General features: G+C 40.5%; 2 protein-coding genes across 4 annotated transcripts; both read right to left on the reverse strand.

Moving 5' to 3' along the window:
• Positions 1–39: 39 nt before the first annotated feature.
• Positions 40–8,516, reverse strand: LOC131217287 (small ribosomal subunit protein bS16m/bS16c). The gene is made up of 4 exons (XM_058212196.1): positions 8,361–8,516; positions 8,065–8,229; positions 7,549–7,594; positions 40–511 (listed from the first exon to the last, which is right to left on the reverse strand). Exons 2-4 carry the CDS (start codon positions 8,195–8,197, stop codon positions 274–276), a joined length of 417 nt encoding a protein of 138 aa, XP_058068179.1. The 5' UTR covers positions 8,198–8,229; positions 8,361–8,516; the 3' UTR covers positions 40–273.
• Positions 8,517–13,165: 4,649 nt separating this feature from the next.
• LOC131217288 (DNA-binding protein BIN4) lies at positions 13,166–24,017 on the reverse strand. 3 transcript variants are annotated; one of them, XM_058212198.1, is made up of 10 exons: positions 23,859–24,017; positions 21,230–21,476; positions 20,589–20,650; positions 20,299–20,349; positions 19,467–19,584; positions 17,311–17,357; positions 17,136–17,162; positions 16,778–16,853; positions 14,696–14,820; positions 13,166–13,696 (listed from the first exon to the last, which is right to left on the reverse strand). In XM_058212198.1, exons 1-10 carry the CDS (start codon positions 23,904–23,906, stop codon positions 13,598–13,600), a joined length of 900 nt encoding a protein of 299 aa, XP_058068181.1. In that variant the 5' UTR covers positions 23,907–24,017; the 3' UTR covers positions 13,166–13,597. The 3 variants fall into 3 exon arrangements, with proteins under 3 accessions (XP_058068181.1, XP_058068180.1, XP_058068183.1); XM_058212197.1 differs by having other exon boundaries at positions 20,589–20,658; positions 21,217–21,476; XM_058212200.1 differs by lacking the exon at positions 16,778–16,853 and having other exon boundaries at positions 20,589–20,658; positions 21,217–21,476.
• Between the last annotated feature and the right edge of the window lie 210 nt (positions 24,018–24,227).

The following is a 24,227-nucleotide window of genomic DNA, read 5'->3' on the forward strand; positions in this document are numbered from 1 at the left end:
ATGAGGGGGGCATATGTGAAGCTACAACATACATGGCAATCATCTGAACATTTCTCTGTATAATAAATCCATGTTGGTGATGAAATGTGGATGGTCGGTCCAAAATTCATAGTTTTTACAGATCTAATCTTTAGAACTGAATTTCCATCAAGCCACGACTTAAAAATAAAAAATAAAAACAAAAATCATACTGTTTTCTACAATCTAAGGAATTAGTCACAGTGCAACAGCCGAATGCTACTCAAACAAGGGTTGTTGAGGACATCCATAGGCTCAGCTTGAAGCATCGCCTTCATCTTCATCGCTATCAATGGTTGTGTTGGTTGGTTGATCCTCAACAACAGGGTCCTTGGGCACCACAAACCGGCCGCTCATAGGATCAACAACACGGGTGTCACGGGGCCCGCCTTTGTGGCCCATTGCAAGCATTGGAGGTGGTGGAAGAAGCCCCGCTCTGAAAAGAATGCGTTGGACAGGATCTGACGGTTGGGCACCAACCGATAACCAATACCTGCATCACCAAGACATCTACATAAGCAAATCCAACTACCCATCTTTTTGTGTGAGAAGAGAACTATCAGAACTCCATATTCGCACACTTCAAACTGCTCTCATTATACAAATTTCGAACATTATGATGACCTCCAATCAATTCAGAACAGTACAACAAAGACTAAAACAAGCACGAAAACAATCACAAGCAAAGGAAAATGGGTCAAATCTAACAATGCCAGCCAATGCCTGGCCCGTGGGAACCAGGTCAGCACAAAATGAGCAGGAATGAGCTCTGTTACAAATTCTACAACTTTTTTTCCTTTTTGGAAGACCCATGAATTTTTCCGCATTATTCAGAAAATAAAAAAGCATTTTCCTAACTAATTCACAATTCACGGTTATTCAAGATTTCCAACTTATTTGAGAATCATCCACAATTTTAATTTAAAGAAAATTCAAAAGCTCCACAAAAAGATATTTTATTTTGAATTCATCTCGAGTATTTCCCAAGTTGAGATTAATTTCTTAGCCTACTTATATTTCCAAATCCAAACTTTGTGATTGAGTGGAAGAGGAGGATTCAAGTGCATGAGGAAGTGGCCAGCATTAAGAGATGAGGGCTACTATGATGAGCACTCACCTCATAGAGCCCTAAAACATATGCATTAGAGCGTGGTAGGGATGTTAACAGGCCAGATCAAGATCAGCCCAAACTCAACCATTTTAATTTAAAGAAATTTCAGGGGCTCCGCAAATGGATATTTTATTTGTATTTTCTAATAGACAATTCACCAATTTTTCCCCGAATCTGTCTCGAAAATTTCCCCACCTTGCCTAATTATTCCCAAATTTGAACTTTTTAACATTCAGTGGGAGAAGAGGATTCGAGCAAGGTTAAAAGATAGATACTTGGATTAACTCGTCCGGCCCCAAGTCAAGTAGCAACTAGCTCAGAGTCAGGGCTGAATTGGCCCAACTTGCCTGATGTCAGAGTTGTCCTGGAAAACCAATGTAAACCTTGTCCATTGCCGATGTGGATGTGATATTGATGATCTTAGCCATAGATCATGATAACCATGGGTCCCAGGTGGATGTGTGAAACATACATGAAGGTTAAAGGAGAGGAATTCCTCTGGTTGTCATTGGGAACTTGAGATTGTACACAATGGTCATTGACAAAGGGAGAGTTGTGTGCCATGGATCTCAATATCTAATTGTACCATGACCATTAGGCAGGCTATAGGACAAACCTATGTTGTTGTTGTTATAATGATGGATGCCATCATCCTGTGTGAGGGAACTAATAATAAGTCAAGATGGAAAGTCTCCACTATCAAGCATGACAATGGATGGGTGTGCCTTTTCCCTATCTTATATAGGAGTAGTGTGTCATTGATAAAGGCTCCTAGGTGGACCTACTGGGCACTCGCATAGGTGGATCGAGGTGAAGCCTCTAGACCGGGAGGCCCATCATGCCTGAACTATGATCGACTTGAGGATGCATTACAGCCAATAATTGTTCGGAGTATCCCCGATATTATCACCATCTCCAGCTAGGCGTTCTAGGCGGTTGCTTGTATCACCAATATTTTAAACTGTGTAAATTCCAACACAATGGGGCATTGGAAGATTCCAACACTTGTAGAGAGAGAGAGCACCTCATCTCCCTCTACTCCCTTTCCTCACATGTTCCAAACAACTCTTGCATCCCCTTGGCCCTACTCTTAGGCTTGGCATGTTTGACTCTCACCTCTCCTCCATCTAGGAGAGACTTCCTAAGTGTGGAAGATTGGCAATGGGGAAACAACACTTCTTCAAGTAGGCTTTGATCAGGTAAATTCTAAACCATTGGTTAATGGATTTTTCCTCTTTAGAAGCTAGAGAATATCTTAACAGGAAGGAGGGAGAGAGAGAGAGAGAGCACCTCATCTCTCCCTCCTCCCTTCCCTCACATGTTCCAAACAACTCTTGCATCCCCTTGGCCCTACTCTTAGGCTTGGCATGTTTGACTCTCACCTCTCCTCCATCTAGGAGAGACTTCCTAAGTGTGGAAGATTGGCAATGGGGAAACAACACTTCTTCAAGTAGGCTTTGATCAGGTAAATTCTAAACCATTGGTTAATGGATTTTTCCTCTTTAGAAGCTAGAGAATATCTTAACAGGAATCTTTAGGGTTGTAAAATCTAAAAACCAGGTTTTCAAAACATTTATACTCTACTGCTTTTTGAAAATCCCAGCACCCGAATTAGGGGTGACTCGTGGCATCGAACCAGATCGAGCAGTACTGAATCCGAGTTGACTTGAACGAGGGGCGCCACTAAGATGAGCATGCCCCATGGAGTCCTACGACAAGTGGTAGGGATATTAACAGACCATATCAGGATAAGCCTGAAACCAACCAGAAAATGTAAAGCCTGCAATCAACCTGGATTGGGTATAACCTGAGTGTTTTTAGGCTCAACCCAACCAGTCATTCAGTTTTTACATGCACATTAATGGCATGTGACACATACATGAAACTAATATACACTGTTATAAGCATAGCACTGACCTAGCTCAACACAATGAAGCAATGACGTTGACCCAAGCCAAGCACAATTTTTTTATAGATAATCTGAAAATCTATTAGTTTTTTTTTTTTTTTTAAGGAATGAAACAAAATACAAAGAAATGGGGTCCAGCTATAGGAGCCCCAACTAAACAATAATTATACACTGATGCAATAGAACTCTACAACGACACAATCTTCATCTCCTATTATCAATGTGGAGACCGATCCTAACCCACCCCTAACCATGGCAAGACTGTCTGCCTCATTATTAGCCTCTAGAAACATGCAAGAAAATGACAGAACTTTGACCATGCATATCCAAAGCTTCCTCCATCAAATCTGCAACCCTCCATGGACTGGATTCACCTCTAGGCCCGAGAAATGGCATTGCTAGAGTAATCTTTGCTGATAACCAGGAATAGATCCAAGTCATTCCAACTCTGCAACTATTTAATAGCTTCTAATAGCATGGTTGCCTATGCAAAATTAGAATTCCTGATTCTGATAGGGCCCAAGAACTGAACCAGAACACCACTGTTGTTGTCATGCACTATACCACCCATGCCCGCCCACCCACAATTATCCAACAAGCACCTGTCGAAGTTCACCTTTAAGTGCCCAAAGGGGAGCTTTCAAGCACCAGTAGCTTTCTTTTTTTTTTGCCGTTGACACTAACATTATCTCGTTCTAGCGGGATTCCAATACCAAGGAAAAGCCTCTAACTAAATCTTGGGTCTACCTTCCCCAGGCCACTAGGAGATTGAAGATCATTTTCATCAGCAGATAGACGAGGCCTTACCATTAAAGATCCTATTAATGTCTTTCAACCCATATGTACCACAGATAGGCATGAGACACTTGAACCTGGGCCACATCCAGCCAGCTTTCAATTGTTTTCAGCACAGTTTCTGGAAACACCCAATAATTCCAAAATTAGAGGTCATTGCCAACAACGTTTCCCTTGCAAAGCAGCAATGAAGAATAGATGATTTACCGACTATTCATTGGTACAACATAAGGAGCATCTGTTTGGAGTCGCCATCCCTCTGCTCTTGAGGTGATCAATGGTAAGGATCTTGTCAGGGAACGCATTCACACAAAAGAACTTACCTTCGAAGGAAATGTTTTTTTGAAAGGGAATATCGACTTCGACAGAAAATGGAAACGTTGCTAACCATATCTTCAAGAATGCCCTAATCTCTTTGGGTCACAAACAGATAAATTTCAAATCCCACATTCTCCCATCCAAGACAGACCAAGCTATATAAGGTTCCTTTAGTAGATCCAGCAGTTGAGCAAGGCTAGAGATTTCTTCATCCCTCAGGTTCCAATGAAAAGATGGGCACCAAACAATCTTGTTGCCCAGCCATTGGATGAACTAATCAACCAATGCCCCCCCTCTTTTGCAGCTAGCAAATAGATGCTTTAAAATTTCTCAAATAAAGGGACGTTCAAGCACCAATAATCTTCCCAAAACCTTGCATTTTCCCCATTGTCAATTCTGAAGTGGAAATGGCTAGAGTACACATAGGCTCAAGTGAGGTAGTGACGCAGGACAACCCTAATTATGATGCATGCTCATGGACACAATTAAACAGCGGAAATAAAAGGAATAAATGATCTAAAATTCTAACAGTAATCATCATAACTGAGAAAATCATAAAGGAAACATGCAATGGAGCGGGCCATCACCACAACCATGGATTATGGAATTCAATTACTACTTAGGTTGGATCCGGCGAGGGATGAGACCTCCCGATCTTGCATGGTCACACCCAATCGATCAACGAAGATCACTAGTCCGAAAAACCAAGAAGTTTCTCGGATTAGGGATTTGAGAATTTGGGGGTTTAGGGTTTAGATCGATTCTCAAGATTTTGATCGAAGAAGGATTAGCCAAAACTGGAAAATAGAAGGAAGAAAATTATTACCTTGAAGAAGTTGGAGGGGCACAAGAAGAAATTAGAAAAAAAAGATCAAGGGAATAGAAGAAGCACCATTAGAGAGAAGAGAGGAAGGAGGCAACCAAAGGGTTTGCTTTTCATTAATCAATAGTTAAAATTCAAGTTTAGGGCTTTAGCCCACTTAAATAAGCAAATAAAGACATAAAATTACTAAAATACCCATAGAATAAGCAAATAAAGACATAAAATTACTAAAAGACCCCTAACTAAGTCAAAAATGCGTAAATAACATAAGTACGGGAAAGTTTGGGCGCTCGGTCTTCTTTCTCCAATCTTCCTTCACATGTGTCTTCCTTGAGTGGGGTCTTCTATATGTCCAATCACATGTGAAAGGTCTTCAGCTCCTCAATAGTCGCCTATCCACAATGATGGCACTTGTGGTTGGCGCTTTCTTCGTTGGTACACCTTGAATGCGCTTGTGTCCGCATCAAGAAGACTTAGAAGTTCAGGCCAGAGTCCAACCTACGATAGACCATAGCCCCAAAGACCTAACGAGCCCACTTGACCAGTTGACAACCTCAGGACGATTGTTGATCAGGTGCACTACCAATTACCATGTAAGTGGGCAATACCAAAAAAAATCAAGGGGGACTTGACCATGTAACCATTCACCCCAATGGCCTGAAAAATGGACGGTTAACTCAAAATAAAGTTGCCCAAGTCAGCCCTATTTTATGCCATTCTGAGTCAAAAAGAGATGTAAATCGGTGGGGATGCAAATTTGGCATGACTCTAGCGAGGTTTCACGAGTTTTCTTGTGACTCATTCATATAGACATGTGAAAGTTATGTAAAATGTATGATAGAAGAAAACTAAGACTCCATCCATTGACCATAATGACCACAAGAGAACTAATATCAAGTGCAAGCTCAAGGAATATCAAATAATTGCTCAAAATTCCTTTTTTTAATAGGTAAGCTAGGCTCAAACTCAAGACCTTTATGTTGAAACACGCCATGCCTAACTGCTCAACACGTTACATTCTCGTATCTTTAATCTAAACCTCACTTTTATCAATACATCTGATTGAGTTAGTCTTCAAGTAAAGAAAGATGCACCTTGGCCTCCATCAAATATCTGGTGAAAACTAAATGTAATGGAGAGTGAGGGGTAGGTTGGCATATACATACCAAAATGCCGTGTTATTCTCATTCCACCCTCCTCTTAGATTACTAACTAAGCAGTCTCTTCTGTAATCCTCTAGTCTTGTGTATTATTGTTTTATTTTTTCATCTTCCTAATATATTAATCTTTCTATAATCCTTCAAAAAAAAAATGCACTCTTCTATGCTTTGTCAAAGAACAAAATAGGCTACCTTCAGTCCATAATTCTTGAATTTGAGACAACAAATGATGGATTCCTTTTCTTAAAAGGACCAGGCTCCAAGCAGTTCCAATCAAACCACTAAAAAGAGAAATGATCTAGTGTACACAGCATGGTTCTAAATGTATCTATTGGTTAGTGTATCGGCCCAACGAAAAAATGATACGATACGGCATCACGTATCGGTTAGGACTATATCAACACATACCGGTCAAAAAAAAAATTTAAGCAAAAAAAAAAAAAAAGAAGGAAAAAATGAGATATCCAAGAATCTATCATTTGTTTATGTTTTGATCATGTATTCAGTGGTGTATCGAACCATTCTTTGATGAGAATGTTGTCTATCGGTTTAACTTGTTGAAGGTCAACTAAATGGGCTCTAATTGAACACAAACCAAGCATGATTAGGTGAACTAGGGCCCATTACATTGAAATACAATAGAACGAAGATAAAAATATAAAAAAGAAATTGAAGGTTTACTCTTCTTTCTGATTTTTCCCATAATGGTCTACTTTGTTTCGATTTGTTGAATCCCATTCAAATCATTTGTTTTGATCCCAAAATAAGTCTAGATCTAGCCTAAAATGAGTTTTTAAGCTTCTTCCATGGTTCGGTATCCATTCATGGCTCAGTGGTAGAACCACAAGATTTTCAACACTGAGACCAAGGATCGAGTGCCCATGTAGTGTGAGTGGGTGTGTGTGTATAAAAATTAAAAAAAAAAAAAAAAACAAACAAACAAACAAAAAATGCTTCTTCCATCGTTTAAATGATAAAAAAGAAGAGACATGAGTGAAATTTTGAAAGGGAAAAAACATAAATCAAAATTGGGCTTTTATGAGCAAATCGGCCATATCGGTGCCAATACACCCCTTATCGGATATATCGGTGCCGATATGCCCTATATCGGCCGATACGGGTCTTTTTGTTTTTCATCAAGCCGATACGATTGTGCATTGCGTATCCGTATCGTCTCGTGCCAATACGGATACGATACAATACCGATATCATATAAGCTTCTCTCTCTCAACCAGCAATCACAAAGGGACATGGATTGATTTCCAGCTTTACAGAAACAACCACGTCATCCAAATGCTACAAAAACAGATAAATTGATTTTAGGATTCTGAAAATTCTTTTCCAATCAAACTAAATTCCCAGTGAGATGCTTAATGGTACATAAAAAGTTACAGACAAGATACATTTTACTTACTTCACTCTGTCGAAATTCAGACCCATGCGCTTACCACCATCCTGCCCTGAAAGGCCAAAAAAGAAAAAACACTTATCAAAGTCAAGAAAAAGGAATGCACTTCATGGAGTTCCATGAAGCACCACTAACATGTCCGCTGTACATGTGCTGTGTATGAATGGTGATCATGACCGTTCATTTGAGTGTTCATCACATCAAGGGGCATCAATAACAGAACAATGCAAACAGACTAGAGTTGCCACCTGATCGGTGCCCGCAAGCGGAAGGCTTGAGAAAGAAAAAGGGCAACAGTTCACATTCAATGGGCAATCCTTACAATGATCGGCCCCCTTCGCTAATCTGATCACACGTGACCTTGTGGGCTATAATCCATCTCAGTAGCCCACAATACCAACATCTGAGACTGTGTGCCACATGTACATGGATTTTTAAAAAAATTAAAAAATTAAAAAATCAGTTTAAAAAATTGGGTATTAAGGTGAAATGAAAAAATAATAATTTAAAAAATGAATTTACCTGGCAATGGATTGTAATAACCCAAGACTTCAAGATGCTTTCCATCTCTCGGAGATCGACTATCGGCCGCCATTACACGATAGAAAGGCCGGTTTTTGCATCCAAATCTCGATAATCGAATTCTTACTACCATTTTATGAACTTTTACTCCCTTCTATTGCTTCTCTGAGTTACAGAAAACGGCGAAAAAAAGAGATGGAGAAAAGATGAAAATGAGAGAAATCCAGTTTGGAGGAGGATTGTATCTGCGAAATTACAGCATCTAAAGTTTTTAAAAATGGCAAAAAATGGCTTACCAGAGAAATATCTTTCTAGTCTAGGGTTTTGTTCTTCTTCTTTTTCTCTCTGTTCAGTCTCCTCTCTATCAAAGCAGATGAGAAAGGGTATTTGATACTCCGGCTGCATATGACACTTGATACGCAGGCACTTCGAAATGGTAAACGTAGCATTAATCAACAAAAATTAAACCGCCTAAGTTGTGTAAAGTGCTATCTCCAATTACATATTAGAAATCAGATTGGTTGCACAATCCTCACCTCCGATTAGTGGACACTTTTCTTTTGAATGAAGCCATTGGATTGTTTCATTTTGAACCGTCCAATAAATGTCCACTAATCTAATAGTCCGATAAAACAATAAGCATATTTTTTGGTTCGTGGTACAAGTAAGTTGTTCTACCTGATTTGTACGATTTATTTTGATTTGATTTTATGTCAAGTGAGCAATTTCTATGTCATTTTTACGTGCCTGAGTATTCTCCATCCGGAGTATCAAAGTATTTATCGAGAAGCAGGGGTGTCAATGGGCCGGGCTCGAGCCTGAAAAATCAGAATTTTTAAGAGCCAGTATCGGCCTGACGGCCCGGCCTGAAACAGTTCAAAATACGGGCCTAGCCTACCCCAGCCCGGCCCATTGACAGCCTAAGAAAAACGGGGGAGTAGTTTGGTACTCATTCAGAGTGTGGTTGTTCATGCACATGCTCTGCCCAATTGTACACGTGTCCTATAAACTCACGTTACAAAACAATTCAAAACGTGGGTCCCACTCTAGATAGAACATGACTCCAACTTAAGATTAATTGAATAATCCTAACCATGGATTAATATAAATTTCATTGTTGAATCCCTACCATTGAATACTTTTTGTCCAACGACGGGCAAGTTTGAATATCATTTCACTCTAACTTTGGTTCATCGCCCATTCACAGTGGAACCAACGGTTTGAACGGTTTAATTTGAGTTGCATACAATCCTTGGTCACAATTTCTAAGTGCATGCGGGTGAACCATCACACTCTGCCAGGTGGACGCGGATTGCGTGGTGAGTCTGGACTGTATGGGGTCCACCGTGATGTATGTATTTTATCCATGCCATTCATCGGTTTTTACAGCTCCTTTTAGTGCATAACCCCAAAATTGAAGCATATCCAAAGCTCAAGTAGACCACACCACAGGAAACAGTAGGTGGCAGCTGTGATGCTCAAGTGGACCGCCCAAAATTAAAAGACAAAAATCTTGATGCTCCTGCAGCTGTTATGTATAATACACAGGCGCTTAGAAATTGCATACGTGGCATATAAGTAATTTAAACTAAACCATCTAGTCTATGGGGCCCAGTTCAGGTGTATCATGAACCAAATACCAGGGTTTATTTGATTACCTTACCATCCGAATGGCAATCATTTATTGGACGATTAAAAATGAAAATATCCAAGGGTGACATTTCAGCAAACTTTTTTTTTAAAACACGCACACACACACCCACACGAGTGGAATTTCACCATGTGTGGGTAGAGTTGTACACGAGTCGAGTCGAGCCGAGTATCGCACTACTTGTACTCGGCTCTTAATGCCCGAGTCGTGCTCGTACTCGACTCTACTCGTCCAACGAGCATGGACTCCCTGCTCGTACTCTACTCGCCCGAGTACAAGCCGAGTACGAGTAAATAACGAGTCGAGTCGAGTCCAAGTTTTCAAAGCGAGTTCGAGTACGAGCAGAAATTGGCCAGATTTAAGGCCATCCAAGGTTCATATTTTGGACAAATTTGTGGGTTATCTAACAGTCTAAAAATTGGACAGATTTAAGGCCATCCTTGCTGTTCAAAATGGACAGATTGTGGGCCTTTCTCATGGTAAAAATTTGGGTAGATTTGAATCACATTAGGCATACAATAATAAAAAGAAAAAGAAAGAATGGATAAGGATTAGGGACTCATACTCCTTGCGGACGAGTAGGGCAGCGACGAGCGTGCAAGGCAAGGACGACGGATGAGGAGGGCAGGGACAAGCGTGCAGGGCAGGGACGACGGACGAGTATCTCCACCCTTTGCGTGCAGCGGACCAGCGGTGCAGGGCATCGGACAGGCCACAGGGACGAGAGAGAGAAGGAAGAAGAGGGCCGGCCGGACAAGGGACATGGGAGGAGTGAGAGAGAGAGAGAGAGAGAGAGAGAGAGAGAGGGAAGAAGAGGGACGGCCGGCCGGTCGCTGGGGGAGAGAGAGAGAGAGAGAGAGAGAGAGAGAGAGAGAGAGAAGGGGGTTTTTATTTTTGAACGGGCGCTGTTTGAAAACGACCCAGATGAGTAGGTTTTTTTTTTAAAGCGAGTTATATATACCGGTACACGAGTCGAGTACCGAGTCGAGTACTTCTCAACTCGTACTCTACTCATTTTCTAAACAAGCCTTATAAACCCACTCGTACTCGGCTCAAAATCACACGAGTTGAGTACGAGTCGAGTATTCCGAGTCGAGTCGAGTGAGTACTCGAGCCTTAGTCTGCTCATGTACAGCTCTATGTGTGTGTACTCGAACCCTTGACCCAGTGTTGAAACTCCTCAGAGTCTACGAATACTAAACTAATCTTATTTGAGGAGCTAACATGAGCCACGTGTGCAGTTTGTCAATTTCCCAGTGCCTGTTCATCAAGCGTCATGCTTCGACAGAGTATAAAAAAAATGCCCAACTAACGATTTCATGCTTTTGTTAATTGGGTCCATCAGGGATTGCTTGTGAATTTTATAGGATCATCCTAACCATCTTATCCATGGCTTGGGAAAAGGCAGCCATCTCATTCAATCGGTGTGATTTTTCATGACTGTATGCTGGACTCAATGGACAGTCTGGATCAGTCAATGGACTGTTCAAGAGTCCTGATTGAACTAGAATCCACGTGATCATTTCTTTGCATGCCTATGGAGCATCAGGCTCTGCTGGGTCAAATAACAACGAGAAAAGCCGTGAATGGTGATGATCCAGCACGTGTGTTCCAATTTCCGGCATTTGGGACATTAGTGAATGGCAATTTACAAGTGGTTCTGAATACAAATCGATCAAATGATCCTAGCCATTCAATCAACGGCCATCAAAATTTCCATGGTAATGAGAAACACGAGTGATTTTCCTACTGCAGTCTAGCTACGAAGCGCATTGCGGAGGGACTTGGGTTCGGTAATGACCGGACTAGGATTCGGTAGTGACGATGATGTATGTCTTGTATCCGCGCCGTCCATCCATTTTGGCAGCTCATTTTAAGACATGAGCCCAAAAATTAGTCAGATCCAAATCGCAGGTGGACCACACCACAGGAAACAGTGGTGATTGAACACCCACCATTAAAAACTTCATGGGGGGCCTTGGATCAAGTTGATATTTGTATTTTACCTTTCTGTATGACCTTATCCACTGGTTGGATGGCAAATAAACATTAGTGGGCCGTAGAAAGTTTTAATGGTAGGTGTTCAATCACCACTATTTCCTGTGGTGTGGTCCACCTGAGATTTGGATCGGCCTCATTTTTGGGCTCACGCCCTGACATGAGCTGCCAAAATGGATGGACGGCATGGATAAAACACTACATCATAGTGAGGCTACAGCTTTTCCAGCATCCACGTCGGTACTAGAGAGGTCACTGCGTTGGGCATCATGATGCACATGTTTTATCCATTTCAGCCATTGCATTTCCATCTCATTTTAGGGCATGAGCCCAAAAATGAGGCGTATACAAATCTCAGGTGGACCACACCACAGGAAACATTGGCGATTGAACACCCACCGTTGAAATTTTCTTAGGGCCCAACGTACCTGTTGACTCGGTAATACAGACCTTGATGAAGGGAAAACATAAATATCAGCTTGATCCAAAACTTTTTTGTGGCCCCAAGAAGTTTTTAATGGCGGGCGTTCGATCACCACTGCTTCCTGTGGAGTGTGGTCCACCTGAGATTTGGATCTGTCTCATTTTTGGGTTGGTGCCCTAAAATGAGTTGTCAAAATGGATGGACGGCATGAATAAAACATATACATCATGCTGGGACCCACCGCACGAACCATTACCGAGTGTCACTACCAAAATCGAATCCCACCACACTGATGAGAGTTCCAAACCGTTGATCATGTGGGTCCCACTCTATATATATATATGCCCTTTTTCAAAACATCAGGCAGGTCAGATCATCAGCTGGCCACACGAGAAAAAAATGGACAGATGAGAAGTTGACCAACCATCGGCATTCAACACGCACAAGTGGCCAACCTAATGATTGAATCAGCCCTTTTTATCTAATAAAATTCATCTGAGCTGGGAAACTGCATGATGATCGGCTAGAATCTGGCCCATGTGTGAGAAGCATGGCCATTTAGCATGGCTCACTAGCATACAGAGGTGTGTTGCCATTTGAAAGACAAGCTTTCAAGCTTTCAATGGAAAAGGATTGCTTGAATACATCCCTCGGTGTTGCAATTAGGGGTTGAACTCAAGTGGGCCGGGTTGAGGGTCAACCCGAACCTAACCCGACATCAAGAAGACCCAACCCAACCTCAACCCGAATTGAGTACATGTGATTGTTCCCAATCTGACCTAACCCAACTCAAATTTGCTCGACCTGAACCCAACCTGAATTCAGATCAGGTTGGTGTCTATGAACCCGAACCCAACCCAACCTGGTTGGGTCAATCAGTTGGAGTTGACCCGAACCCAAGTTGCAGCCCTGGCTGCAATAGATGCATTGGGACTTTAGCCATTGGATCAGAGTACTTCTCAATGAGCCAGACGGTTTTATATGACAGTTCACACCATAGGGGACAACCAAAAAAACAAACTTTCAGATTTAAGCTTTCAAACCTTAAATTAATTCACAGTCCAAGGAAACCGTCCGTAGTGTAAGAAAACGAGACAAATGACCAACGGATTGAAATATTTCAATCAAAGAGTTTTGATTTTTGACTGTCCCTCTGATCCCATCCTACAGGAATCCCATCATATACACAGTTTCAATCATTGAAAGATGACCCCAAATCCAAAAGTTAAGGTCCCAAAGTATCGTATAGCAATATGTCGGAATGTATTCTAGCAAACCTCTCAATGGAAAGACCGGTTTTCCTCTATTTTATTTCCTTTTTTTCTGGCCATTAAGCTGCCAATATTCTAAAGCATGCAGCACAATTTCTTGATTTTCACTCTTCTTTACCCACCGAAAACCGGCGGAATGTTATGATTACGGTACATGGAAAGGCATTATGAGAAAACACCCCATTATTTTCATTTCTTAGATTTCTTTGGCTTCTTTGGTCCTTGAGATTTCCTTCCACCCGTCTTAACCGGCTTCCCTGTAGCTTTAGCCCTCTTTCGTGTAGCACCCTACAAGAAAACTTCCATGAAATAAGTGAATATTGCAGAACGAGGGAAAACATGGATAGAAAAAGCTAAAGATCAACAGTACCCATTGGAAACACAAGTGAACTGTGTAACTAATCTCCCACAATCCAATGACAGCCTGCTGGAATTCCTAGAAATGTTCAAAATGAGATTTCAAAGTCTCTCATTTTAATTGTGCATGGTCATTTCCATTTGATGTGGTCAACTTGGATGTCAGTGGACCATCTTCTTTATGCTGTGAGTTTTGGAAATTTGAAGAATCCCATTTGGAGAATGGCTTTGCTTGCTATTTAGTGGGCCATTTGGGAAGAGAGAAACAATCGGTGCTTCAATAATGGCCGTCGATCTGTGGCCGGTATTTCGATTTGGGCTAGAGGGCTGATTATAGAATGGGCTGGGGCTGTCCCTTAAAAGGGACGTAATTTGGATTATCTTGCTTAATTTGGGTTGCTTCCTCGGTGTCCCCTCTGTGTAGCTGTTTTCTGTTTGTTTTAATAAAGTTCCAGTTATCTTTCCAAAAAAAAAAAAATTTGTGCATGGTGATTTCTGTTTGAAGTTGATGGATGGTGGGAGATTTGGCAACACATCTTTTGAGTTCTCATGGGGAAATCTGAAGTCAGGCTCCTTACAACTAGGTTACCAGAGTCGAAACTGTCGAGAAAGTGCACCAAACAAACCAGGTGACAGACACCCAAGTCATTTGAACCCAATGCTATAACCAAGATGCAAGAGTGATTTGGTTTCATTCAAAATGGCAGGAAAGCATGATTTCCATTTTCTTCCACCATCTTGGTTGTTTCAAGTTAGAGGAGCGGTTTGCAGTTTTAAATATTGAACAATGAAACCATGATCTCTTTTGGAAAACTGTAATGCAGATGTAAGTTTTTAATTGAATTTTATGTTTTGTTGTGTGTTCCTTTTTTTTCCCCTTCAAATACACACATTCAAGTAGGTTTCAGAGCATAACAATGATTTGTTAACCTTTCCATTGGCCTTCACATCAGCTGCATCTTCATTTTCATTGTTTTGTTTGCTTTGACGAGCAGAAGCTTTAGGCACCTTGTCTCCCTCCTCGTCCGAATCAAATGAAAATCCATCAAGGGTTCCTACTCAACATGCAGATAAAGAAATGTTGTAAATACACAGTAGGCATGCACAGCTATAAATAAATAAATAAAATTCGGTCCTTTTGGCAATAGAAGAATAGCTCCATCTTGTTTTCTCTAGAAAGTATCTACACGAATCATTTGCCAATAAACATTCATTTACATGCACATTCTTATGCAATCTAAATCTTTGTCATCCATCATTATCACGATGAATTACAGAACCCTAGATCGATGGATACTGACATAATGACAATTGGGTGTATGCTTGTGGGCCTTGGTGCCATTGAAGGTGTCACTGTCAGCTCAAGAGTTTCCACAATCTCACAACACTAAAATCTGCACAACCATAGTCCAAAGAAAAATGAAAACTTAACTCGAGGTCCAGTCGAGCCAGGTTTGACTCGAAGACTCAAGCCCAGTGTTCGTTTGACACAATTTGGTTTTTAATCAGAGTATTTGAAGTAGTTGTGAAAACTTAAATATTTAAAAGACTTGAACTGTGGATAGGGTGTTTACCTGTATACCCAAGGTCTGCAGTTCAAGTTTGACTGCATCAAAAACCCTTTTTTTTAAAATCCAAAAAAAAAAGACCGAACAACTTGGGTTTGAGGCAAAGATCAGCTCAACCAATCATGTCTTGTCAAGTCATGACTGAGTCAGACTTACAAGTGATATTTCCAATGACTCCACTCGAAACTCATCCTAAGTCAAGTTGGGTCAGACAAGTTTTGAGCTGAAATTTTCCAGTAACATGGCTCAAAACCCATCAAGTCAGACAAGTTTTGAGCCGAGTCACCAAGTTTTTAAGTATGGTACAAGAGGGAGGTGTGGGGCTAGCAAACATCTTTTTTAGTGGGTATACTGTAAATTGCAGCATACAGAAATGTGTCAGAGTAGCAGTGCATGCATCTATTCGTTTGTCCCATTAGACCAACATATTAACTTGTGTGTACATGCAGGCACCCAACAGCAGCATTATATAAAGGTGCACTTGGGTGTCCGCTTTCCTAGGCAAATGGGATGTGCTTCATCCAAAACGCACGTGAGATACAACCTTCTAGTTCCTATCTCACTAGTGATTTGTGTAAAGGTGGGAAAAAAGGAAGCCCTCATAATGACATTTATGCTGCCACAGACTGTCCACCCCACTAATTGCAATTTGGATGTACTCCCAAATGCAAACTGTACTTGTGCAATGTGGGCAATGTATAAGCTTGTATAAATATAAGTACTGTGTATGGACGGAGTCTAATGTCAGCTTATGGCAAGATAAGAACTAGTGTATAGGTGTGGCACAACCACTGTATATTAGTGGAATTGGTGTTTTGTTCACATCAGACTTAGTTTCAGAGGACCATGTGTTGACACTTCGCAAGGATATTTCATCATTTGATAAATCGATACTTGTAACAAATGTAAATAGCTCAATGAGCTCTGAAATTGGACAATTGGTTTAATCTGCCCCAGATATTATCAGTTTTGACCTCTTTAAGTTTTTCATCTGATGAATATTATAGAGATCAGGTTGATTTGCATACACATGTAGAAGCTGAAAAGGCATTAAATAGAGTAATGCTCTAGTGGGTTGAGCATTTGGACCTCTTTATATCCATATCACCTATCTAGATCATCCATTAGGTCCAGTCCACTCTTTATAGGCATCTTTGAAAACATCATACTGATTGGATGATTCAGACCATCCAGTCAGTGGCTTGCAGTAATTGATGGATAAGTTCGTTGATTAAAGATAGGTCCATCCATGGGTGTTTAGGACCATCTGATTGTGAGCCATGGCAAGGTTTCCATACACAGCCCACTAGATCATTTCTCCATTAAATATATGAACTTGATTGTGAAAAAAGCAGCACCCTGATTATTGCAAAGCAAGCGCACAAAAGTCAGAAGAAAACCCAATGGAAATCATAAGGGAAAATCTTGAGAAAAAACATCCAACCTTCAATCATGGTCTCAGCCTCGTACACATTAGAATGAGGTTTCAATTGGATGAAGTCATTCATGATAGCCTCTATCTGATCAAGACAGACACCATCCTATGTTAATAAAAGTATATGGATAAAAGTTTTCAGGCTACAAAAACAAACATATATTTATTTGTAATTAAAAAAAACAAAAACAAAAGATGAATGGTTGATTGTACTTCACAACATATTCCTTTAATATCCAGAAACCTAAAAACAAAAGGCATTCCCAAGAAGATGCTAACAGATAACTTCTTTTGAGTCTGAGATTTTGAATGCATTGTCAATGGGGGCATTGCAGGGAACTTTAAAGTGGGTACTCAGTAGACAAACCTTTGCTTCCGCCTGACCAAAGCTAACCTGAACAAAAAGTGATCTCCATTACTACCCGGCAATTAGAAGCATTGTTAAACTAGAACAAGAGAATAAAATCACGGTATTCAATAGAGAATTAGTTTAGGTAGCAGAAATATCAGAATTAAAGGGTTGATGGTGGTGGATGACATACTACGCAAAATGTTGAGGAAGGAACTATCGTTGTTTTGTATATGTTTCCTGTGATATTGACAGAAAACAATTGGAAGATTCAAAGGATGTAACTGGTAACTCTTGAAAGTATCAATTAGAAGGACTTGTCGCTAAATAAGAAAAGTGAAGCCTAAGAGAGAACAATGACAAAATATAAAATAAAGTAAGATTCAAAAGTGAAGTGTGGCAATAAACGAATAAGGAAGTGGTTTGCAAGACGTGGGGCAGAGGAGAGGAGAAGCCGTTGTAAATGGGAGTTACTTTATACTGTGACAAAGTGTGATAGTTGATACTCAGGCACTCGAAAATTGCAGATGTGCCGTACATTAATTCAATTAAACTGTCAAAATTGTGGGAACAACTTTATATAGGTCATCAACCAAAGTTCAGATTGATTTATTCTCCTCTAGAATCAGAATGAAAACTTTCTAGAAACCACATAAACTAACAACTTTTAACTGTTTTGAAACTATTTGGTCATTATGGTTGATGGTGGATATCCATTTTTTGATGCCAACATTCATCAATAAATATGACCTGATTCATGAAGAAGAAGGCTAACTGCACACAATGTGTTGCATATGACTTCGCATAGACATGAGTAGCGGGCGTGCGCAAGATCTGGACCACCCATCGTGAGGGGCCCAACATATATGGCCATGGCCCAACCTTTAGGCTTACCAGACAACCCTAAGTTCCTAACCACCCGATATGGGGAGAAATGACCAACGCCCTTTTTTGGGCCCTCTTCTGGTCAAGTTGTGAGGATCATCCAATCGGCCTTGTTTTTGCTCATGACTCATACATGGCAGGGCCTGTCTAATAAGACATTAAAGTTTTGTTGTTTCTTTCCTTCCAAATTGTGCTTTCGGTTATCCATGTTTTCTGCTGTTTTGCAAATGATCGATTGTGAGAATTTTGTTTCGGCCCATTAACCATCCAAAAGTAACAGCTCTAGGCAGCACCTTCACTTCCCATAACCAAGCCATGGTAACCCTAACCAAAGCCAAGCAACAACTCTAATCGGCACCTTCGCTTCCTAATTCCCATAACCACTAACTAACAAAAAGCTAACGAAAATTCAAAATATGTTAGAGGAGATCACTGCAATACAGGGTACTTGCTGCACTAACATCAGATTGGTTCCATGTCACTAAGGATTTATAGATTTCTTGTGGCAATGCATTACATGATTTCCTCCTCCCAAAGGGTGCATCGAGTTTAACCTTGACAATAATAAGTGGGAACCCATGAGAAACAAGTTGTGGAGGCCGGAGGGTTATGTTTCACGATTATAGAGTGGACTGTGGGAGTGTGGTTGTCCTATCATCATATGGTGGACCTTTTGGGGAGATGACTTCAATTACAATTATGGTTTAAAGACTTGTACTCGGATTGACACGTTCGGTCCTGAGTCGAGTTGGCGCTCGCCTGAGTCGGGGGTGACTCGGGGAAAGGTCGAGAGGGACAAATCATGGAATCGAACCAGATTGGGTCCTATTGAGTGCAAATTGACTCCTCAGATGACTCACATCTGACTTGTCTGAGTCTTAAAACCATTATTACAGTGGAAACTGAAACATTAAGGTCCTATAAAGGTCCAAAGTGCTTTGGGATGATGCTTGAGGGTAACCCCCTCAACGTCATTCAAAGGGCCAACATGGGAGGAAGCTTGACGTTCCTTGGGAATTGAACAAGGGAGTTGGATGTTCAGGCTTTTTGTTTCAAATTATGCATGCTCATATTGGGGCCGAATCATTTGTAGATTCTATGATTGATCAAAGTGGAACTTCCTCATATTCATATGTAGAATCCAATCCCTCCTAAAGAGAAGTTTTTGCAGCACGGTATCTTACTGACAAGTTTTCTGATTAAGAAAAAGTACCGCGGTCATCAAGCTGGGACTGTTGTGCCAAGCCTATACAAATTTTTGATTTTTCTCAACCCGGGCACTACCCATTGACAGCCTTAATAAAAAGATTCATCATTGTAACATCAGAAGCATTTTACACTACTTCCTGACCATATGACTTATAATTATCAAGGGTGGTAAAATAGAACACGGTAGAGCTTCAGCTAATTATCCATGCCAAGAAGACAAGAAAATGAGTACTTATAATCCATGGCATCGCATACCTTTCAAGTCAAAGAGCATTTCACTGCTCCCACTTGGGGTACTTGAAAATGATATTCGGCCAACAGCACCCACATCTCCGCTCAAGTCTATGGAGTCCCCATCGCACTCAACAAGTGCCTGCATGTAACACATGCACTCATAAGGGGTAAGAGATTTGAGAAAACTAGGAACATATGCACATGTAAATCAAGAGGGACTAAAATAACTGAATTTTACTCAAGAAAAAAAAAATTTTAAAAAATTGTATAATACAAAGAAAGAGGAAAAGATGTGGCAATAGTGAGTGAACCACTGACAATCTCATCTCTCCCTCGAAAGAATAGAAAATGAAACATTCAACCGAAACTCCAAGGTCCTACTTTCATTTACAACTCCGATTTTCCAAAGCCCAAATCCACCAACAAAGCCCGCTTTATGGCATTCCATGGATCACTTCTACAATCAAAACCCCAGAGAAAGAATGATCGAAAATATACAACCAATCATGAAGACCATGAATCCTCACTTCATTAGAACCAATAAAACCATACTGCCCAGGTAACATCATCACATCATCTTCTTCTTTTTAATTGGAAGGCAATGATTTTATTAAGAAATGCAACTTCGGCACAATCTCACCCCAGATAACACGACATTGGTATGGCTTCCACGCTCAAAATCTGGTGGTTAAACAATGGTGACTCCTCCATACACATTTCATATACGTACATTATTCCAGATATCCAAATTGTGGATTGATTATAAACTGCATCAAGCTCAAAATTTATGGTCTCTAATATTCGTTTCAACTCTATAACCAACCATCTACTAACCAGAACAGAAATTCCCTACCTTCAATCGTTGAATTTTCTCAGGAAACACCAAGGGCAACCTTGAGGAGACCTGCAAATTACAAGCAGATTTAAGAACCACAACATGTAGTTTGAAGCTTTAGGTACAAACCATAAGCACTAGAAAACTCAAAGCACCAATAGCCAAAAATCTGATGAAGTGGTATTCCATCATTGCTGAAAAATCATAATCTTGGGAACACAGTCCATTTGAATTTGCTAAGCTATCTGAGGTCAATCAAATAACAAAACTCCAATGAGGTGTCCCATGTCACTATTGCAGCTTATTACCTGGGGTTCCATGGGCTTCTCCAGTATTTCCTTCTCAGAGGCTTCACCCTCAAATCCATCCCCTGTATCGCTTTCAAAGATCATATGAAGAATAATATAAGGGCAAAGCAATATAGACATAATTAAAAATGATGAAGAAAAAAAAAAAAACAGACCATGTGTGGGAGACCTACAATTCGGTAATTCAGACCATTGGTTTGATGGGCCCCACAGGTTGGATGGGAGACTCCCAAAAAAAGCTTCCCATATCAGAAGATCCTATCCTTTCGATCAGTGGCCTACAAAACGGGAGTTAAAAAAATACAGGGATAGTCCCAAATTCAGTGGAAAAAAAAGGGCCAAAGATCAAAGTGTTCGGAATTTTTCAATCTGGGAGAATTTCTTAGCTTCCCCATCCCTCCTTGGGGTCCATCAGATCAACACTTTGGAATTTGGATCACCGAACCATGGGTTATGGTACCGAATTAGGAGGCTGGAGAGCCTCTAATCCAGTAAATTGCATTTATCAAGATGTCCCTTTCAAAAGGCTTATTCATTACCCGGGATGATTATTTTCTAGCTAAACTTAATAACAGGTGGCATAACCAATTAATGTAATGGCACTTCAATTCAAATAAAGCCTTCCTACCATCTTCGTATACCTTCTCCCAGATTATCATTCACAACTTTCTTTCTGATCTTCGATGCCTTTGATTTCCGGGCTTTATTGACGGGAGATTCTCCACCACTATCAATAAGAACCTCATCCTTATTCCGATCAATATCTTGAGATTTTGACACAGAATCTAAAGATGGTTCTCCATGGTGGATTTCTTTGTCCCTTATTGGGCTATTATTTGGAGAAGAATCGGAAGATGAAGATAATGTCACCACTGAATGATTAGGTGCCTGTTTAACAGAGAAAACCATGCAGTTATCCAGATGAAATCTGTTGTAGATCAAATACAATGCTGTTACATCCAAAAACGATCAAAGTTATTATTATTACTCAAATAGTTGTTGTTGTTGTTGTTTTTTAATGAAAGATCTCAAATGGTTAGTTACATGGGTAAGAGGAACAATGCAGTGCAAATCACTCTGCGCAGGACAGTTTGTTCCTACTTCAATGCACAAGGCCCGTTGGATCCACAGATGCAATAGGCTATCACCTCCGTTGGTTGATCCTAGCTGTCCATAGAGAGCTTGCAAAATGGACAGTCATACAGACGGTCTAAATGTTGGTGTATAGTAGGCTATCACCTCCGTTGGTTGATCCTAGCTGTCCATAGAGAGCTTGCAAAATGGACAGTCATACAGATGGTCTAAATGTTGGTGTATAGCTCCCCCCCCCCACAAAAAAAAAAAATCACCTCAGTTGGTCGATTTTGGATGTCCATAGAGAGCCCACAAAATGCAGAATCATTAGGCTCTTGATGGGTGGCTAGGATAATCAGAACAGGCTGAACTCACCAAACCCCCCACCCAAATGGTTGACCCTATTCAAAGATGGAGAGCCTGCCAAATCGACAGCAATTGGTTTGACCATCCATTGTCCAGACTCTTGGTGGACGGCTATGATTGCCCAAACTGTTCATATGATGGGCCTCTCTTAATATGGCCCATGCACTGAAAATCCACAAGAAGAGAAGATCCAGCATACACAACATTTGGCCTACTTTCAATTGACTGTGAACATTTGTTGCATTTTCTTTATTACCATTCTATTTGTTGGGCCACGTACTAAAGGGTTAGGATATTTCCATCAGCAAGACTTTTGGCAGTGGCCAAGTGTGCTGTAACAGCTGTTACGTAACAGTAACAGTAGCAACTGTTATCCGTTACAAGGTCATAACAGCCATTACAGAAAAAATGGCCCGTAATGGCCCATTACGACTCCCATAATGACCGTAACAGTCAGTTACAAGGCCAATACAAGTTTTTTTTTTTTTCCCAAAAAAGACATAACGGCCGTTATAGTCCATATCATAATGGTAAAGGCTGTTGCATTTTCTTTCTTAACATTTTATTTGTTGGGCAACGTACTGAAGGGTTAGGATATTTCCATCAGCAAGAATTTTGGCAGTGGCCAAGTGTGCTATAACAGCTGTTACGTGACGGTAACAGTCGCAATTGTTATCCGTTACAAGGTCATAACAGCCATTACAGAAAAAATGACCCGTAATGGCCCATTACAACCCCCATAATGACTGTAACGGTCCGTTACAAGGCCGATACAAGTTTTTTTTTTTTTATCTTTTCCAAAAAAAAAAAACGTAACAGACGTTATAGTCCGTATCATAATGGTAAGGTTAGTGACCGTTATAGCCACCATTACCATTATGGAATACTTTGGTGGCCACCCACAATGGAGTACATCATATCAAAGGTTGCAATCACTAAATGATGGGCCCCACTTATGCAAACTTAAAGCCTGATTAGTACTCTAAGTATTGTACAATTCCTCTTATCAAGAATGCAAGTCCAGCCCCAAATCATTATTACATTCACTTCAGGTTTGAACAAAAACAAGATAAATTGCAATACTCCGAAGAGTGCTAACATATCAAATTGAACCAAAAACATCCGCCCACATATTTCCACAATGCTGTGATTATTAGCAGGAAGCTATTTGATACTCTTGCAGAGTGTAATGTTGACACTCAGGCACTCAGATATAGTGAATAATGCAACCATTAACTCAAAATTAAACTGTCCAGACTGTCAGTTCCACTGTAGAAAGATAGATCATCATACCAAAATTAGATTAGTTGAACGATCTGAACATCTGATTGGTGGACACTCGTTCACTGAAATCGAATCTTTGTTGGCTATTTTCATCCCAACAGTTGAATAAATGCCCACCAATGGACTAATTAAGCAACCACATTAGTGTAATTTTTGGGGCATGATCCATCTACAGCGGGACCTCACCATTTGTACAGTTCGATTCGAGTTACTTGTATGTGACGTGTACAAGTTCTTAGTGCCTATGTATCAACCATCACACTCTGCCAGAGTAGAAATGCTTTTTTATTGTCATTTTATATCGCAAACCGAATAGATCACACAACCAAACGCAGCCTCAACGATTTCCAGAGTGAAATAGAGCTGAGAAATTGAAAAGTTCCAGCAATAACATGAAATTGATATTTCTTCGCTTTTTCTTCTTTTTTCTTTTTTCTTTTTTCTTTTTTGATAATAGATAAAGAAACATTAAAAATAAATAAAATATGATGAGAAGAGGAGAGAGAGAGAGAGAGAGAGAGAGAGAGAGAGAGAGAGAGAATCGACCTGGAAACAACGCAACCAATCTGGAGAATCTTCGCGAGAGCTGCTCATCTCTCAATTGCTTGGAAGAGACTGCTTTTTGTTTTGCCGCTCCCGATCTTCTTTTGTGCTTCGGGGTTTAGGGGAGTTATTTGCTACTCTGGCGGAGTATGACGCTTGATACGCTGGCACTAAGAAATTCTTCACGTGGCATACACCAACTGACATTGAAACAACTGAACTGTGGAACACGGATTCGGATTCGGTACCCCTACAGTACCGAGCTCGGTACTGGTTAAAGTTCCATGGCCCCACCATGATGTTTTTGTTTTATCCACGCCGTCTATCCATTTTTTTCAGCTCATTTTATTGTATCATTTAAAAAGCGAGGCA

The sequence above is a fragment of the Magnolia sinica genome, chromosome 10 (genome assembly GCF_029962835.1).
Source record: "Magnolia sinica isolate HGM2019 chromosome 10, MsV1, whole genome shotgun sequence".
In the NCBI taxonomy this organism is placed as follows: domain Eukaryota; kingdom Viridiplantae; phylum Streptophyta; class Magnoliopsida; order Magnoliales; family Magnoliaceae; genus Magnolia; species Magnolia sinica.

Excerpts from the sequence above, each read along its gene's own strand:
- LOC131217287 (XM_058212196.1), bottom strand. The coding sequence starts at position 8,197 with ATGGTAGTAAGAATTCGATTATCGAGATTTGGATGCAAAAACCGGCCT. Across the intron at positions 7,595-8,064 it reads TTATTACAATCCATTGCCAG|GGCAGGATGGTGGTAAGCGC; the intron begins GTAAATTCATTT and ends TTGGCCTTTCAG. Across the intron at positions 512-7,548 it reads CTGAATTTCGACAGAGTGAA|GTATTGGTTATCGGTTGGTG; the intron begins GTAAGTAAAATG and ends TTGGTGATGCAG.
- LOC131217288 (XM_058212197.1), bottom strand. The coding sequence starts at position 23,906 with ATGAGCAGCTCTCGCGAAGATTCTCCAGATTGGTTGCGTTGTTTCCAG. Across the intron at positions 14,821-16,777 it reads GGCTGAGACCATGATTGAAG|GAACCCTTGATGGATTTTCA; the intron begins GTTGGATGTTTT and ends CATGTTGAGTAG. Across the intron at positions 13,697-14,695 it reads ATGTGAAGGCCAATGGAAAG|GGTGCTACACGAAAGAGGGC; the intron begins GTTAACAAATCA and ends GTTTTCTTGTAG.